Genomic DNA, 19,290 nt, shown 5'->3' with positions numbered 1-19,290 from the left:
ATCACTAGCTTCTTCTCCGCTTCCTGCCACTCTTCCAGGATCATGGAACGGATGTGGTTGTTGACGGGGAAGACTTTTGTCACCTGGGCATGTAATCCGCCAAACATCTCGTCCTGGATCGAGGTTTCCTCTGGTGTATCTTGTAGCTGCATGGTGTTACGTACAGCATAAAGAAGTTCATCTGTGTCTGCTGCGGAGAAGAGATATCTCTTCCCCTTGCCCACAGATTTGTCTCTTTCTTCATGGTCAGAACCCTCCGAAACCTCACCCTCGGAGAAGGGGCTAGACTCCCTTGGCCTTTTCCGTGAAGTCTGCGGTTCTGACTGAGCCTGGGAAAGATTCAAGTTTGAGATAGAAGCCTGAACCTCCTGTCGAATCATGGTCCTCATGTTGGATAGTAGTGCCGTCTGCTCATCACCCACAATTTTGGATGTGCACGATCTGCACAATGGTTTCCGCCAATTTTCTGGAAACTTAGTGGCACAAATCGGGCATTTATTCTTCCCCGACTTTTTCCTTTCAGTTGTGGGGATGGGAGGCTCAGCCTAGGGTAAACAGACATACGTGGCTGTAAGTAGAGGAGCAGGGGGGAGGGGTGGGCTTTGTGGTATGGCTTTTACATAGCCTACTCACGTGCCCCTGAAGCTGGTCAGTCCCCTCAGGTCTGGTAGTGTCCTCCATGAGGATAATAACACAATATAGCCGTGTACACCTTTGTCAGGATAGCCAGCGGAATAACGACCCCCATAATATGTTTATATAGGTTTTTACCTGGTTGATCCTGCCTCCTTACCGCGCCGCGCAGTCGACCGTGCTGAAAGGGGCCTTCCTGAAGGCCGGCGCCGCCGCTGGCGTCCCCCGGGCCCATGCTCGCCGCGACCGGAAGTGACGCGGCCGTCGACCGGAAGTGACGCGGCCGCGTGTCCTGGAGCTGGCAGCGGCCGCCGCACAGAGAACCCTCGCCGAGAATGGCCGTGGCCGCATGCGGGAACGGCCGCCGCTCCAGCAGACAGCGCCCGGACCGAGAGCTCCAGCCTGGAGAAACGGACCTTAGCCCCAGGAGCAGCGCTACACTGGGGAGGCTGAGGGACCCCCCATCGCAGGTATCAGCCGCAGATATCCTGCGGCGGGGAAGGGAAAGGCTGGGCCCCCCGATCCCCACCATCTGCACAGCACCGTCGGAGGCTACGTCTTGCAGTTCCTATCCGCAGTGGGACAGGAAAAACACTGATTGACAGGCGAAAATGGCTACTTTGGTAACGTATTTCGGCAGCATAGGTGGGGAATCGGGGTCCACAAAATACACTATTGTAATGCACAGCTCAGGCCCTATTTAACAGTATTTTTATCTCATACGGAAAAAACGGGGTGACAGGTTCCCTTTAAAGACTCCATAATAACAGGGTCTGCACCACAGGACTGGCGTATAGCAAATGTGGTGCCAAGTCCGTTCACCTTTTCTGCGTGGCACAAAGACACGGTGGTTAGAACCAAAGATCTCAAATCTGGACTCATCAGACCAAAGCACAGATTTCCACTGGTCTAATGTCCATTCCTTGTGTTCTTTAGCTCAAACAAGTCTCTTCTGCTTGTTGCCTGTCCTTAGCAGTGGTTTCCTAGCAGCTATTTTACCATGAAGGCCTGCTGCACAAAGTCTCCTCTCAACAGTTGTTGTAGAGATGTGTCTGCTGCTAGAACTCTGTGTGGCATTGACCTGGTCTCTAATCTGAGCTGCTGTTAACCTGCGATTTCTGAGGCTGGTGACTCGGATAAACTTATCCTCAGAAGCAGAGGTGACTCTTGGTCTTCCTTTCCTGGGTCAGTCCTCATGTAAGCTAGTTTCTTTGTAGCGCTTGATGGTTTTTGCCACTGCACTTGGGGACACTTTCAAAGTTTTCCCAATTTTTCAGGCTGACTGACCTTCATTTCTTAAAGTAACGATGGCCACTCGTTTTTCTTTACTTAGAATTTGTATTATTTGAAGAAAAAAGCAGCTAACAGTCTATTCAGTAGGACTATCGGCTGTGTATCCACCCGACTTCTGCACAACACAACTGATGGTCCCAACTCCATTTATAAGGCAAGAAATCCCACTTATTAAACCTGACAGGGCACACCTGTGAAGTGAAAACCATTTCCGGTGACTACCTCTTGAAGCTCATCAAGAGAATGCCAAGAGTGTGCAAAGCAGTCATCAAAGCAAAAGGTGGCTACTTTGAAGAACCTAGAATATAAGACAATTTCAGTTGTTTCACACTTTTTTGTTAAGTATATAATTACACATGTGTTAATTTACAGTTTTGATGCCTTCAGTGTGTATGTACGATTTTCATAGTCATGAAAATACAGAAAAATCTCTAAATGAGAAGGTGTGTCTAAACTTTTGGTCTCTACTGTACATCTTTCCATCTTCATTGGATAGCTTCCAGTCTGAATATTGTGGTTTTTCTTTGGCCTTATTCACACCTCAATTGTATTATGAACTAAATCTTTTATTCAGTATTCACATAATCCTTAAGTGATTGTTATACATAAACATTTATATATCTCTCTTTGTTGTATGTTTACATCCCTTTTTGCACATTTGCACATCATTTTTCTACAAGATTGTGTACTTATAGACGTAGTTATATTTTTTTTTTAGGGTATTCTATGCTTTCCATTCCAAGCCCTACATTAACCTTGAATTTTGAATTTTTTATCTTCGACCGTCCTGTTATTTACTTATTGTTAAAGTATTTATTCATTTTTTGGCAAACGGCACTATAAAATGTGCCTGTACTTGGAACATTTAAAAATATATAAAGGTAATTTTATACATATACATACACACATATACATATATATATATATATATATATATATATATATATATATATATATATATATATATATATATATTTTGGCCTTGATTGATTCTATATGGTATATTATTACTTTTGTCATCTACCTGATTTCCAGTCCTGTTTTTTTACCTTATTGGGGGGCATACAGAGCAGAATTTCAATATTTGCAGATGACACTAAACTCTGCAGGGTAATCAATACAGAGGAGGACAATTTTATATTACAGGAGGATTTATATAAACTAGAAGCTTGGGCTGACAAACGGCAAATGAGCTTTAATTTGGATAAATGTAAGGTCATGCACTTGGGTAGAAGTAATAAGATGTATAACTATGTGCTTAATGCTAAAACACTGGGCAAAACCGTCAATGAAAAAGACCTGGGTGTATGGGGGGTGACAAACTCACATTTAGTGGCCAGTGTCAGGCAGCTGCTACAAAGGCAAATAAAATAATGGGATTCATTAAAAGAGGCATAGATGCTCATGAGGAGAACATCATTTTACCTGAACTAGAGTGGGAGCAGAGAAGAGCGACCAAGGTTATTAGAGGACTGGGGGGTCAGCTATACCAAGATAGGTTATTACACTTGGGGCTATTTAGTTTGGAAAAACGAAGGCTAAGGGGTGATCTTATCTTAATGTATAAGTATATGAGGTGACAGTACAAAGACCTTTCTAATGATCTTTTTAATCATAGACCTGAGACAGGGACAAGGGGGCATCCTCTACGTCTGGAGGAAAAAAGGTTTAAGCATAATCACAGACGCAGATTCTTTACTGTAAGAGCAGTGAGACTATGGAACTCTCTGCCGTATGATGTTGTAATGAGTGATTCATTACTTAAAATTTAAGAGGGGACTGGATACCTTTCTTGAAAAGTATAAATGTTACAGGTTATATATATTAGATTCCTTGATAGGGCGTTGATCCAAGGAACTAGTCTGATTGCCTTATGTGGAGTTGGGAAGGAATTTTTTTCCCCAATGTGGAGCTTACTCTTTGCCACATGGGTTTTTTTTTGCCTTCCTCTGGATCATCTTGTTAGGGCATGTTAGGTTAGGCTATGGGTTGAACTAGATGGACTTAAAGTCTTCCTTCAACCTTATTAACTATGTTACTATGTTACTTGGCCGCATTCATGTTTCCTTTAATGACAACCAGTCATCGTGTCCCTGCAGCTGAAAAACACCCCCATAGCATGATGCTGCCACCACCATGTTTCACTGTTGGGATTATATTGGGCAGGTGATGAGCAGTGCCTGGTTTTCTCCACACATACCGCTTAGAATTATCACCAAAAAGGTCTATCTTCGTCTCATCAGAGCAGAGAATCTTATTTCTCATAGTCAGGGGAGTCATTCATGTGTTTGTTATCAAACTCTATGCGGGCTTTCATATGTCTTGCACTGAGGAGAGGCTTCCATTGGGCCACTCTGCCATAAAGGCCTGACTGGTGGAGGGCTGCAATGACTTTGTGGAACTTTCTCTCATCTCCCTACTGCATCTTTGGAGCTCAGCCACAGTGATCTTGGGGTTCTTTACTTCTCTCACCAAGGCTCTTGTCCCACAATTGCTCAGATTGGATGGACGGCCAGGTCTAGGAAGACTTCTGGTGGTCTCAAACTTCTTCCATTTAAGGATTATGAAGGCCACTGTGCTCTTAGGAACCTTGAGTACTGCAGAAATTCTTTTGTAACTTTGGCCAGATCTGTGCCTTGCCACAATCCTGTCTCTGAGCTCCTTGGCCAGTTCCTTTGATCTCATGATTCTCAGTTGGTCTGACATGCACTGTGAACTGTGAGGTCTTATATAGACAGGTGTGTGCCTTTTCAAATCAAGTCCTGTCAATTTAATTAAACACAGCTGGACTCCAAAGAAGGAGTAGAAGCATCTCAAGGAGGATCACAAGGAAATGGACAGCATGTGACTTAAATATGAGTGTCTGAGCAAAGGGTCTGAATGCTTAGGACTAGTGTTGAGCATTCCGATACCGCAAGTATCGGGTATCAGCCGATACTTGCGGTATCGGAATTCCGATACCGAGATCCGATACTTTTGTGGTATCGGGAATCGGAATCGGAAGTTCCCAGTGTATGGTTCCCAGGGTCTGAAGGAGAGGAAACTCTCCTTCAGGCCCTGGGATCCATATCCATGTAAAAAATAAAGAATTAAAATAAAAAATAGGGATATACTCACCCTCTGACGCGCCCTGGTAGTAACCGGCAGCCTGCTTTGCTTAAAATGAGCGCGTTCAGCACCTTCCATGACGTCACGGCTTCTGATTGGTCGCGTGCCGCTCATGTGACCGCCACGCGACCAATCACAAGCCGTGACGTCATTCTCAGGTCCTAAATTCCTAAATTTAGGACCTGAGAATGACGTCACGGCTTGTGATTGGTCGCCTGGCGGTCACATGAGCGGCACGCGACCAATCAGAAGCCGTGACGTCATGGAAGGCGCTAAACGCGCTCATTTTAAGCAAAGAAGGCTGCCGGTTAACAGCGGTGAGGTGCAGGGGCCTCCGGAGAGGTGAGTATATCAATATTTTTTATTTTAATTCTTTATTTTACACATTAATATGGATCCCAGGGCCTGAAGGAGAGTTTCCTCTCCTTCAGACCCTGGGAACCATCAGGATACCTTCCGATACTTGGTATCCCATTGACTTGTATTTGTATCGGGTATTGGTATCGGCGATATCCGATACTTTTCGGGTATCGGCCGATACTATCCGATACCGATACCGGTATCGCTCAACACTACTTATGACCATGTGATATTTCAGCTTTTCTTTTTTTATTAAATTTGCTAAAATTTCTACATTTCTGGTTTTTTTTCAGTCAAGATGGGGTGCAGAGTGTACAGTAATGTGAAAAAATGAACCTTTTTGGAATTTACCAAATGGCTGCAATGAAACAGAGTGAAAAATGTAAAGGGATCTGAATACTTTCCGTACCCACTGTACATAGGTAAGGGCATCAAATTGTGAGCACAGGGATCTATGCCAATAATAAATCTTAAATAAACAATGGGATAAAAAGGATGTATATGATATACCCCTATATGTATAATAGTAAAGTCATTATCACAGGTATAACGTATGGTGCATATTTTCCAAAAACCATAAGAATGAACACACTCCAACGCACATTTCACTGGCTGCTTTCTCAAGAGGATGTTTTCAAACTCCTCCTCCTTCCTAACTTAAATGACTACCAGTCATTAAAAAGAATAGTGCACAGATGTAGTAATGATGACATCTGTGTGCCATTCTTTTTTTTTGCTGACCCACTTTATTGTGTGTGTGCACTGGGTTGTTAGTCCATTTGATGTGCACTTACAAAATGCTGAGGAGCCCGCCTGATCTAATAGTATGGGCGTCATTAATACACTGTGTGCAGAATTATTAGGCAAGTTGTATTTTGATCACATGATACTTTTTATACATGTTGTCCTACTCCAAGCTGTTCAGGCTTCAGAGCCAACTACCAATTAAGTAAATCAGGTGATGTGCATCTCAGTAATGAGGAGGGGTGTTGTCTAATGACATCAAAACCCTATATAAGGTGTGCTTAATTATTAGGCAACTTCCTTTCCTTTGGCAAAATGGGTCAGAAGAGAGATTTGACAAGCTCTGAAAAGTCCAAAATTGTGAGATGTCTTGCAGAGGGATGCAGCAGTCTTGAAATTGGCGCAAAATAACTGCCCATTAATTGAGGAAAATCAAGCGTGAATCTGCCAAGATGCCATTTGCCACCAGTTGTGTCATATTTCAGAGCTGCAACGTTACTGGATTAACAGAAAGCACAAGGTCTGCGATACTCAGGGACATGGCCAAGGTAAGGAAAAACGACCACCTTTGAACAAGAAGCATAAGATAAAACATCAAGACTGGGCCAAGAAATATCTTAAGACTGACTTTTCAAAGGTTTTATGGACTGATGAAATGAGAGTGACTCTTGATGGGCCAGATGGATGGGCCAAAGGCTGGATCAGTAAAGGGCAGAGAGCTCCACTCCGACTCGGTGGAGGTGGGGTACTGGTATGGGCTGGTGTCATCAAAGATGAACTTGTGGGACCTTTTGGGTTGAGGATGGAGTGAAGCTCAACCCCAGACCTACTGCCAGTTTCTGAAAGACAACTTCTTCAAGCAGTTGTACAGGAAGAAGTCGGTATCGTTCAAATAAAAAAAAATATTTTCATGCAGGACAATGCTCCATCACATGCCTCCAACTACTCCACAGCGTGGCTGGCCAGTAAAGGTCTCAAAGAAGAAAAAATAATGACATGGCCCCCATTGTTCACCTGATGTGAACCCCATAGAGAACCTGTGGTCCCTCATAAAATGTGAGATCTACAGGGAGGGAAAACAGTGCACCTCTCGGAACAGTGTCTGGGAGGTTGTGGTGGCTGCTGCACGCAATGTTGATTGTAAATAGATCAAGCAACTGACAGAATCTATGGATGGAAGGCGGTTAGTATCATCATAAAGAAAGGTGGCTATATTGGTCACTAATTTTTTGGGGTTTTGTTTTTGCATGTCAGAAATGTTTATTTCTAAATTTTGTGCAGTTATATTGGTTTACCTGGTGAAAATATTTGGTTTTTATTAAGTTGCCTAATAATTCTGCACAGTAATAGTTACCTGCACAAACAGATATCCTCCTAAGATAGCCAAATCTAAAAAACCCCACTCCAACTTCAAAAATATTAAGCTTTGATATTTATGGAGTCTTTTGGGTTGATCGAGAACATAGTTGTTGATCAATAATAAAAATAATCCTCTAAAATACAACTTGCCTAATAATTCTGCACACAGTGTAGGCTCTTAGGCCGGGTTCACATTAGCGTAACTGTGCGCAGTGTACAGATCCGCATAGATCAGCATGCATCTTGCGTACCTATATTTAACATTGTGTACACAGGGACATGCACTGGCATCAGTTTGTATGCGGATGCATCCGCATGCGTTGTTTCGGCGCGCCCATCGCACGCAACAGGTTGCATTTTTTGTCTCGTAAAATATGCTTAGGAATGCGCATGCGTGCGTCAAAACAACGCATTACTGTCTATGGGAAAGCATTGGTATACAAGAACATGAGTTCGATGGATAAAAAATGAAGTGTAAGAATGCGTTTAAATGCGTTTTGGCATGCAGATGATACGCTGCGCACAGATACGCTAATGTGAATTTAGCCTTAGCCAGACACTGTGCATCACACATACCTGTGTGACTGACGATCTATACAAGATTCATCTGTGTGTATTTTTTACTAGGCAGCCATCCCCTCCATGAATTGGTAGGTTTCTCAGTGGTTGTTTTCATCAATATTTTGCACCTGTGATGCCCCCGCCTTATGAGAATCTGCTGCATCGTGTTCGTGCATTTATTAGATTTGGTGTTGATAAGGCTGTATCTTTTTCTGTGTTTTTTTTTTTTTTAATGTGTGAATCAGACTCCCAAAATAACCCCCCCCCACCAAAAAAAATTATGTAAAAGGATCAGTTGACTTTAACGTGTTTGTGTGCTCTCCATTAGAAAAATGTATTTGACGCAGATGCGAATGAAGAATTAGGTTATGTGCACATAGCATCTTTTTCTTTATGGGTATGGTACAAAGCCCGCCTGACAAAAGAGCAAAATCAATGCTAAAAAAAAATAGACACATGCACAGCAATGTAAAACCGACTTGCTGTGCACATGTATCATCTTTTGGAGCTTCAGATTTCCAAAGCCGCAAAGAGGTTAAAAGTGTCCTGACTCAGAGTATTCTTCTATTGGAACATATAAACTTTAGATGGTTGTACATTACATCATTACATCAAACCTTTCAGGATTGACCAACAACAAAACCTTACAAGGCTTGCATGTAAAAAAAAAAATTAAATTAATAAATCCTTATAAGCGAGCAATGTCACAGTCACCTGGTATTGTAGTCCACAATCTTGTTGTCTGGTATTACAAAAGTGTCATAAATAACCTTAAGCTGATAGTTTATAACAGTAACACGAGTCAACTCCAGTCCTTTTATAGTGTAACACTGTAAAAGAAAAAAGTTATAACATTAATTATAAATTATTAAATGCAGAAATATAAAATTCTAAAGTTTTAGCAAACACCAAATACTCTGTTGAGCTAATGGTAATCTTATTGTTCAACCAGAGTAAATATTAACCCCTTACCGCCATAGAATATTTTCACCTTCCTGACAGGCGAGATATGTTAAAAGTAACAAGTTACTCTACGTGGTAATAACTTTGGAATGAAAAATAGAAGTTTGTCAAAAATGTAGATTTTTTTTTTTCAAACATTTTTATGCCTTTAAGACAGATAGATCTACTTAACGGCAGCACAATTTTTGAAATGTTCTTTTTATTTTGTTAGGAAGGTAGAATGCTAAAAAAAAAAAAAAAAAAAAAAAAGAGGTTAGCAGGAATTTTTTCCCATTTTTTTTTCAAAATTTACAAAACCTATTAACTTTTAGGCAACACTTCACTTTTGAAGTGATGGAGATGCCTAAATGCCAGATAACTCCTAAACAAATGTTTGATTCAAAGGGTACCTGTCATCAGTTTTGGCCGATATAAGATGCGGCCACCGCCTTTCAGGGGTTATCTACAGCATTCTATAATGCTCTGATGGGAGGCGCCGGACCTGCAACACCCATCTTCTTATGATCGCCGCCCTCCTGTTGCTTCATCGCTCCCCAGCATTGCACTCCTGCGCAGGCGTACTTATCTGCCCTGTTGAGGGCAGAGCAAAATACTGCAGATGCTGGGAAAGGTCAGAGAGGCCCAAGCACCGTTAGATAAGTATGCCTGTGCAGGAGCGTGATGCCGGGGAGCGATGAAGCAACAGGAGGGCGGCATCGCACGAAGATGGGAGGCGCCGGACCTGCGACACACATTGGCCCGGGTCCCCCCCCCCCCCCCCCGGGAGAGTATAATAAAACTTTTTTTCTTATCTTTCAGGCCAGGCCAGGCGGCTTATCTACAGCATTACAAATGCTGTGGGTAAGCCCTGAAAGGCGGTAGCCGTACCTTATATCGGCCAAAACTGCTGAGAGGTTCGCTTTAAACGCTGGACCCCTTAACCCCTTCACCCCCAAGGGTGGTTTGCACGTTAATGACCGGGCCAATTTTTACAATTCTGACCACTGTCCCTTTATGAGGCTATAACTCTGGAAAACTTTGACGGATCTTGGCGATTCTGACATTGTTTTCTCGTGACATATTGTACTTCATGTTAGTGGTAAAATTTATTCGATATAACTTGCATTTATTTGTGAAAAAAACGAATATTTGGCGAAAATTGTGAAAATTTCGCAATTTTCCAACTTTGAATTTTTATGCCCTTAAATCACAGACATATGTCACGCAAAATACTTAATAAGTAACATTTCCCACATGTCTACTTTACATCAGTACAATTTTGGAACCAAAATATTTTTTTGTGATGGAGTTATAAGGGTTAAAAGTTGACCAGCAATTTCTCATTTTTACAACACCATTTTTTTTTAGGGACCACATCTCATTTGAAGTCATTTTGAGGGGTCTATATGATAGAAAATACCCAAGTGTGACACCATTCTAAAAACTGCACCCCTCAAGGTGCTCAAAACCACATTCAAGAAGTTTATTAACCCTTCAGGTGTTTCACAGGAATTTTTTGAATGTTTAAATAAAAATGAGCATTTAACTTTTTTTCACACACAATTTATTTCAGCTCCAATTTGTTTTATTTTACCAAGGGTAACAGGAGAAAATGGACCCCCAAAGTTGTTGTACAATTTGTCCTGAGTACGCTGATACCCCATATGTGAGGGTAAACCACTGTTTGGGCGTATGGCAGAGCTCGGAAGGAAAGGAGCGCCATTTGACTTTTCAATGCAAAATTGACTGGAATTGAGATGGGATGCCATGTTGCGTTTGGAGAGCCCCTGATGTGCCTAAACACTGAAACCCCCTACAAGTGACACCATTTTGGAAAGTAGACCCCCTAAGGAACTTATCTTGATGTGTGGTGAGCACTTTGACCCACCAAGTGCTTCACAGAAGTTTATAATGCAGAGCCGTAAAAATAAAAAATCATATTTTTTCACAAAAATGATCTTTTTGCCCCCAATTTTTTATTTTCCCAAGGGTAAGAGAAGAAATTGGACCCCAAAAAATGTTGTGCAATTTGTCCTGAGTACGATGATACCCCATATGTGGGTGTAAACCATTGTTTGGGCGCATGGCAGAGCTTGGAAGGGAAGGAGCGCCATTTGACTTTTCAATGCAAAATTGACTGGAATTGAGATGGGACGCCATGTTGCGTTTGGAGAGCCCCTGATGTGCCTAAACATTGAAACTCCCTACAAGTGACACCATTTTGGAAAGTAGACCCCCTAAGGAACTTATCTAGATGTGTTTTGAGAGCTTTGAACCCCCAAGTGTTTCACTACAGATTATAACGCAGAGCCGTGAAAATAATTTTTATTTTTTTTCTCAAAAATGATTTTTTAGCCCCCAGTTTTGTATTTTCACAAGGGTAACAGGATAAATTAGACCCCAAAAGTTGTTGTCCAATTTGTCCTGAGTACGCTGATACCCCATGTGTGGGGGGGAACCACTGTTTGGGTGCATGACAGAGCTCGGAAGGGAAGGAGCGCCATTTGGAATGCAGACTTAAATGGATTGGTCTGCAGGCGTCACGTTGCATTTGCAGAGCCCCTGATGTACCCAAACAGTACAAACCCCCCACAAGTGACCCCATATTGGAAACTAGACCTCCCAAGGAACTTATCTAGATGTGTTGTGAGAACTTTGAACCCCCAAGTGTTTCACTACAGTTTATAACGCAGAGCCGTGAAAATAAAACATCTTTTTTTTCCCACAAAAATGATTTTTAGCCCCCCAAATTTTTATTTTCCTAAGGATAACAAGAGAACTTGGACCCCAGAAGTTGTTGTTCAATTTGTCCCGAGTACGCTGATAACACATATGTTGGGGTAAACCCCTTTTTGGGTGCACGGGAGAGCTCGGAAGGGAAGGAGCACTGTTTTACTTTTTCAACGCAGAATTGGCTGGAATTGAGATTGGACGCCATGTCGCGCTTGGAGAGCCCCTGATGTGCCTGGACAGTGGAAACTCCCCAATTCTACCTGAAACCCTGTCATGATTCTCAATGGCGAGAGAACATAGCCCAGCATATATGAGAACTAGCTCTTGGAAGATGGAAACTATACTGACCATGAACTAAACCTGCCGCACAACTAGAAGTGGCCGGGTAGCATGCCTACGTTTTTTAACCCTAGATGCCCAGCGCCAGCCGGAGAACTACCTAATCCTAGCAGAGGAAAAGACAGTCCTGGCTCACCTCTAGAGAAATTTTCCCAAAAGGCAGACAGAGGCCCCCACATATATTGGCGGTGATTTAAGATGAAATGACAAACGTAGTATGAAAATAGGTTTAGCAAAATCGAGGTCCGCTTTCTAGATAGCAGGAAGACAGAAAGGACACTTTCATGGTCAGCAGAAAACCCTATCAAAACACCATCCAGAAATTCCTTTAAGACTCTAGCATTAACTCATAACACCAGAGTGGCAATTTCCGATCACAAGAGCTTTCCAGACACAGTAACGAAACAGCAGCTGTGAACAGGAACAAAATGCAAAAACACACAAGGACAAAAGTCCAACTTAGCTGGGAGTTGTCTAGTAGCAGGAACAAGCACAGAAGGCTTCTGATTACATTGTTGACCGGCAAGAAACTGACAGAGGAGCAAGGTTATATAGCGACTCCCACATCCTGATAGGAGCAGGTGAACAGAGGGGATGATGCACACAAGTTCAATTCCACAAGTGGCCACCGGGGGAGCCCAGAATCCAATTTCACAACAAAACCCTAACCCAAACACACCCCTAACCCTAATCCCAACGGTAACCCTAACCACACCCCTAGCCCTGACACACCCATAATTCTAATCCCAACCCTAATCCAAACGTAAATGTAATCCAAACCCTAACCCTAACTTTAGCCCCAACCCTAACTTTAGCCCCAACCCTAACTTTACCTCCAACCCTAGCCCTAACCCTACCCCTAACCCTAACCGTGACTGAAATACGTGGCACTGAAATACGTGGCACTGAAATACGTGGCACTGAAATACGTGGCACTGAAATACGTGGCACTGAAATACGTGATACGTGGCACTGAAATACGTGGCACTGAAACACGTGGCACTGAAATACGTGATACGTGGCACTGAAATACGTGGCACTGAAATACGTGGCACTGAAATACGTGGCACTGAAATATGTGATACGTGGCACTGAAATATGTGATACGTGGCACTGAAATACGTGGCACTGAAATACGTGGCACTGAAATACGTGACACTGAAATACGTGGCACTGAAATACGTGGCACTGAAATACGTGATACGTGGCACTGAAATACGTGGCACTGAAATATGTGGCACTGAAATACGTGGCACTGAAATACGTGGCACTGAAATACGTGCAACTGAAATACGTGCAACTGAAATACGTGCAACTGAAATACGTGGTACTAAAATATGTGGCACTGAAATACGTGATACGTGGCACTGAAATACGTGATACGTGGCACTGAAATATGTGATACGTGGCACTGAAACACGTGGCACTGAAATACGTGGCACTGAAATACGTGGCACTATGACTGTCAGAAAATGTTCATTAAACGGTTAGGGGTGAGGTTAGGGGTAGAGTTAGGGTTAGGGTTTGGATCCCTTTATCACCTTGATGGTGGTGGGTGGCTTTTCAGTGTGTTTTCTGTTTTTTTTCGAAAAAATGCATGCGTTTTTAACGCAAACAAACGCATGTGCTTAAAAACGCAAGAAAATACTGCAGGTTGTATTTCTGAAAATGAACGCATGCAGAAAAAAAACGCATGCGTTTGAAAACGCGACCAAACGCGTACAAAAAAACCGCATGCGTTTTCAATGTTAAATATAGGGAAAAAACGCATGCGTTTTTTTGTGCAAAAAACGCTGCAGACAAAAACGCAAGTGTGAAACCAGCGACGCTTTTTATAGCAAAAAAGTTTTTGCGTCTCCACATTTTGAGACCTATAATTTTTCCACATTTTGCTCCACAGAGTCATGTGAGGTCTTGTTTTTTGCGGGACGAGTTGACGTTTTTATTGGTAACATTTTCGGACACGTGACCGTTTTTGATCGCTTTTTATTCCGATTTTTGTGAGGCAGAATGACCAAAAACCAGCTATTCATGAATTTCTTTTGGGGGAGGCGTTTATACCGTTCCGCGTTTGGTAAAATTGATAAAGCAGTTTTATTCTTCGGGTCAGTACGATTACAGCGATATCTCATTTATATCATTTTTTTATGTTTTGGCGCTTTTATACGATAAAAACTAAAATATAGAAAAAATAATTATTTTGGTATCGCTTTATTCTCAGGACTATAACTTTTTTATTTTTTTGCTGATGATGCTGTATGGCGGCTTGTTTTTTGCAGGACAAGATGACGTTTTCAGCGGTACCATGGATATTTATATCAGTCTTTTTGATCGCGTGTTATTCCACTTTTTGTTCGGCGGTATGGTAATAAAGCGTTGTTTTTTGCCTCGTTTTTTTTTTTTTCTTACGGTGTTTACTGAAGGGGTTAACTAGTGGGGCAGTTTTATAGGTTGGGTCGTTACGGACGCGGCGATACTAAATATGTGTACTTTTATTGTTTTGTTTTTTTTATTTAGATAAAGAAATGTATTTATGGGAATAATATATATATTTTTTTTATTATTTATTTAGGATTTTTTTTTTTTTTTTTTTTTTTTTTTACACATGTGGAAAAATTTTTTTTTTTACTTTTTTACTTTGTCCCAGGGGGGGACATCACAGATCATTGATCTGGCAGTGTGCACAGCACTCTGCCAGATCGACGATCTGCTGTGCAGGGCTGCAGGCTTACCAAGTGTCTGCTCTGAGCAGACACTCGGTAAGCCACCTCCCTCCCTGCAGGACCCGGATGCCGCGGCCATCTTGGATCCGGGACCTGCGGCGAGGAGGGAGGTAGGAGACCCTCAGAGCAACGCGATCACATCGCGTTGCTCCGGGGGTCTCAGGGAAGCCCGCAGGGAGCCCCCTCCCTGCGCGATGCTTCCCTATACCGCCGGTACACTGCGATCATGTTTGATCGCGGTGTGCCGGGGGTTAATGTGCCGGGGGCGGTCCGTGACCGCTCCTGGCACATAGTGCCGGATGTCAGCTGCGATATGCAGCTGACACCCGGCCGCGATCGGCCGCGCTCCCCCCGTGAGCGCCGCTGATCGGTGATGACGTACTATCCCGTCGGCGGTCATACGGGCCCACCCCACCTCGACGGGATAGTACGTCAAATGTCGGGAAGGGGTTAATGTGGAAATACACCTTATGTGACTGAAATGACAGTTTAGGCACACAACAGAGTATGGAAGGGAAAGACTGCTTTTTGACTTATAGAGAGAAACTATTTGTTTCCAGCCAGCTAACGCTCAGCACGCTCATTGCTATCTAATTAACGCTGCTGGTGATTAAGCTAAAGTAAATAATGACAACATTCAATAGTGCTTACGCAGGTGGTAAATTAACTTAAAATGAAGTTCATAATAATAATAATAATAATAATTAAAAATCATAATAATACTAATACATTTTATTCACAGTGTAAAATCAAAAGCAAACTGGATTCGTGTGGTAATGTGTGGGGACAGAGCCTCGTGTGGTAATGTGTGGGGACGGAGCCTCGTGTGGTAATGTGTGAGGACGGAGCCTCGTGTGGTAATGTGTGGGTACGGAGCCTCGTGTGGTAATGTGGAGGGACGGAGCCTCGTATGGTAATGTGTGGGGACGGAGCCTCATGTGGTAATGTGTGAGGACGGAGCCTCGTGTGGTAATGTGTGGGGACGCAGCCTCATGTGGTAATGTGTGGGGACGGAGCCTCGTGTGGTAATGTGTGGGGACGGAGCCTCATGTGGTAATGTGGAGGGACGGAGCCTCGTATGGTAATGTGTGGGTACGGAGCCTCATGTGGTAATGTGTGGGGACGGAGCCTCGTGTGGTAATGTGTGGGTACGGAGCCTCGTGTGGTAATGTGGAGGGACGGAGCCTCGTATGGTAATGTGTGGGGACGGAGCCTCATGTGGTAATGTGTGAGGACGGAGCCTCGTGTGGTAATGTGTGGGGACGCAGCCTCATGTGGTAATGTGTGGGGACGGAGCCTCGTGTGGTAATGTGTGGGGACGGAGCCTCATGTGGTAATGTGGAGGGACGGAGCCTCGTATGGTAATGTGTGGGTACGGAGCCTCGTGTGGTAATGTGGGGGACGGAGCCTCGTGTGGTAATGTGTGGGTACGGAGCCTCGTGTGGTAATGTGGAGGGACGGAGCCTCGTATGGTAATGTGTGGGGACGGAGCCTCATGTGGTAATGTGTGAGGATGGAGCCTCGTGTGGTAATGTGTGGGGACGCAGCCTCATGTGGTAATGTGTGGGGACGGAGCCTCGTGTGGCAGTGTGTGGGGACGGAGCCTCGTGTGGTAATGTGGAGGGACGGAGCCTCGTATGGTAATGTGTGGGTACGGAGCCTCGTGTGGTAATGTGGGGGACGGAGCCTCGTGTGGTAATGTGTGGGGGGCAGGATTGTGTGTGGTAATGTGGTGGGGGGGCGGGATTGTGTGTGGTAATGTGGTGGGGGGGCGGGATTATGTGTGGTAATGGGGTGGGGGGCGAGATTATGTATGGTAATGTGGTGGGGGGCAGGATTGTGTGTGGTAATGTGGTGGGGGTGGGATTGTGTGGGGGCGGAGCTACTGTGCAGGGGGCGGGATTAGCGAGTAATCACGATGCTATATATATATATATATATATATATATATATATATATATATATATATATATATATATATATATATGTATATATATATACACACACACACACACACATACATATGTTGTCTGGAAAATATTACAGATACTTTGGCACCTCAAAGCTTTGCAAATGCGACAAAACAACAAAATATCCCCTAACAGTAACCCTACCTTGGAAACTACACCCCTAGTATTCAACTTTGGGTGCATAGAGCGTTCTGAACTCACAGGTGTTTCAGAGAATTTTATAATGCTGGAACATTGAAACAAAAAAAATTACATTTTTCTTCCACTAAACTGTTGTTTTTGCTTCAATATTTTTATCTGCAGGTAATGAAAAGAAGATAACCCCACAATTTGTAAAAGGTTTCTCATGAGCACACTACTACTGCACATGTCATCAAAAATTACCATTTAAGGGTATGTGTCCACGTTCAGGATTGCATCAGGATTTGGTCAGGATTTTTCATCAGTATTTGTAAGCCAAAACCAGGAGTGGAACAATTAGAGGAAAAGTATAATAGAAACATATACACCACTTCTGCATTTATCACCCACTCCTGGTTTTGGCTTACAAATACTGACGTAAAATCCTGACCAAATCCTGATGCAATCCTGAACGTGGACACATACCCTTAGGCATATGGGAGAGCTCAGAAGGGAAGGAGAACAATTTTCTGAGAGCAGATTTTGTTGAATGGTTTCAGGTACCATGTTGCATTCGTGGAACTCCAGGGATATGAGGTCAGTAGAAGCCCCGGAACAGTGACCAAAGTTTGAAAGCTACACCCTTCAAGAAATTCATATGATGGTGTAGTCAGCATTTTTGGCCCAATAGAGGACTTTAAACTCTTTACCCCCCAAAGGTGGTTTGCAGGTTAATGACCAGGCCAATATTTACAATTCTGACCACTGTCACTGTATGTGGTAACAACTCTGGAAAGCTTCAACTAATCCTGGTGATTCTGAGAATCCTTTCTCGTGCCATAGTGAACTTCATGACAGTTGTAAACTTTCTTGAATATGACTTGCATTTATTTGTGAAAAAAACTAAATTTGGCTAAAATTTGAAAAAATTTGCAATTTTCAAACTTTCAATTTTCATGTCCTTAAATCACAGAGATAGGTCAATCAAAATAGTTAATAAATAACATTTCCCACATGTCTACTTTACATCAGCACAATTTTGGAACCAAAGCTATTTTTGTTAGGAAGTTAGAAGGGTTAAAAATTGACCACTGATTTTTCATCTTTTCAACAAAATTTACAAAACCATTATTTTAGGGACCACATCACATTTGAAGTCACTTTGAGGGGTCTATATGATAGAAAATACGCAAGTGTGACACCATTCTAAAAACTGCACCTCTCAAGATGCTCAAAACCACATTCAAGATTTTTATCAACCCTTCAGGTGCTTCACAGAAATTTTTGGAATGTGGAAAAAAAAAAATGAACATTTACGGTAACTTTTTTCACAGAAAATTTACGGCGGATCCAAACTTTTTTATTTTGACAAGGGTAACAGGAAAAGATGGACCCCAAAATTTGTTGTGTAATTCCTCCTGAGCATCTCGATGCCTCACATGAGGGAGAAAACCACTGTTTAGGCGCAGGGCAGGGCTCAGAAGGGAAGGAGCGCCATTTGACTTTTTGAAGGCAAAATGTGCTGGAACCATTGGCGGACACCATGTTGCGTTTGGAGAGCCCTTGGTGTGCCCAACAATGAAAATCTCCCACAAGTGAAAACATTTTGGAAACTAAACCCGTCAGGGAACTGATCTAAATGTGTGGCGAATACATTGAACCATCGGGTGCTTCACAGAAGTTTCTAACGTTGAACCATGAAAATAATTAAACCACATTTTCCCCACAAATATGTTTTAGCCCCAAAAGTTCCATTTTCATAAGGGTAACAGGATAAATTGCACCATACAATTTGTTGTGCAATTTCTCCTGGGTACGCAGATACCCCATATGGGGGGGAATACTACTTTTAAGGCACAGTGCAAAGCTCAGAATGGAAGAGGTACCATATTTGAGGGTGCCATGTGATATTGACAGAGGCCCTAAGGTACCAGAACCACAGAAACCCCCTATAAGTGAACTAATTTTACAAACAACACTCCCCAATGAATTCATCTACAGGTGCAGTGATCATATTGACACCACACGTGCCTCACAGAATTTTATACCATTGAGCAGTGAAGAAAGAATAAATTAAATTTTTACCACTAAAATGTTGTTGTAGCCGCAAGTTTTTAATTTTTTTTAACCCCTTCACCCCCGGAGCTTTTTCCTTTTTTTTTCGTTTTCGTTTTTCGCTCCCCTCCTTCCCAGAGCCATAACTTTTATATTTTTCCGTCAAAATGGCCATGTGAGGGCTTATTTTTTGCGGGACGAGATGTACTTTTGAACGACATCATTGGTTTTACCATGCCGTGTAACAGTAAACGGGAAGAAAATTCCAAGTGTGATGAAATTGCAAAAAAAGTGCAATATCACACTTGTTTTTTGTTTGGCTTTTTTGCTAGATTCACCAAATGCTAAAA

At 42.8% G+C, this 19,290-nt stretch overlaps 1 protein-coding gene across 1 annotated transcript in view; it reads right to left on the bottom strand.

Annotated features, from left to right (window-relative positions):
- REXO1 (RNA exonuclease 1 homolog) overlaps window positions 1-19,290 on the bottom strand; it is a 200,506-nt gene that overhangs the window by 21,257 nt on the left and 159,959 nt on the right. Inside the window, exon 13 of the mRNA XM_077272241.1 lies at window positions 8,773-8,888. Within this exon, the coding sequence (XP_077128356.1) occupies window positions 8,773-8,888 (116 nt within the window). The remainder of the gene's footprint in view (window positions 1-8,772; window positions 8,889-19,290) is intronic.

The sequence above is a fragment of the Ranitomeya variabilis genome, chromosome 1, assembly GCF_051348905.1.
Source record: "Ranitomeya variabilis isolate aRanVar5 chromosome 1, aRanVar5.hap1, whole genome shotgun sequence".
In the NCBI taxonomy this organism is placed as follows: Eukaryota; Metazoa; Chordata; class Amphibia; order Anura; family Dendrobatidae; genus Ranitomeya; species Ranitomeya variabilis.
Note: the sequence above shows the minus strand (reverse complement) of the source record. Positions and strands in the feature narration are given on the sequence as shown.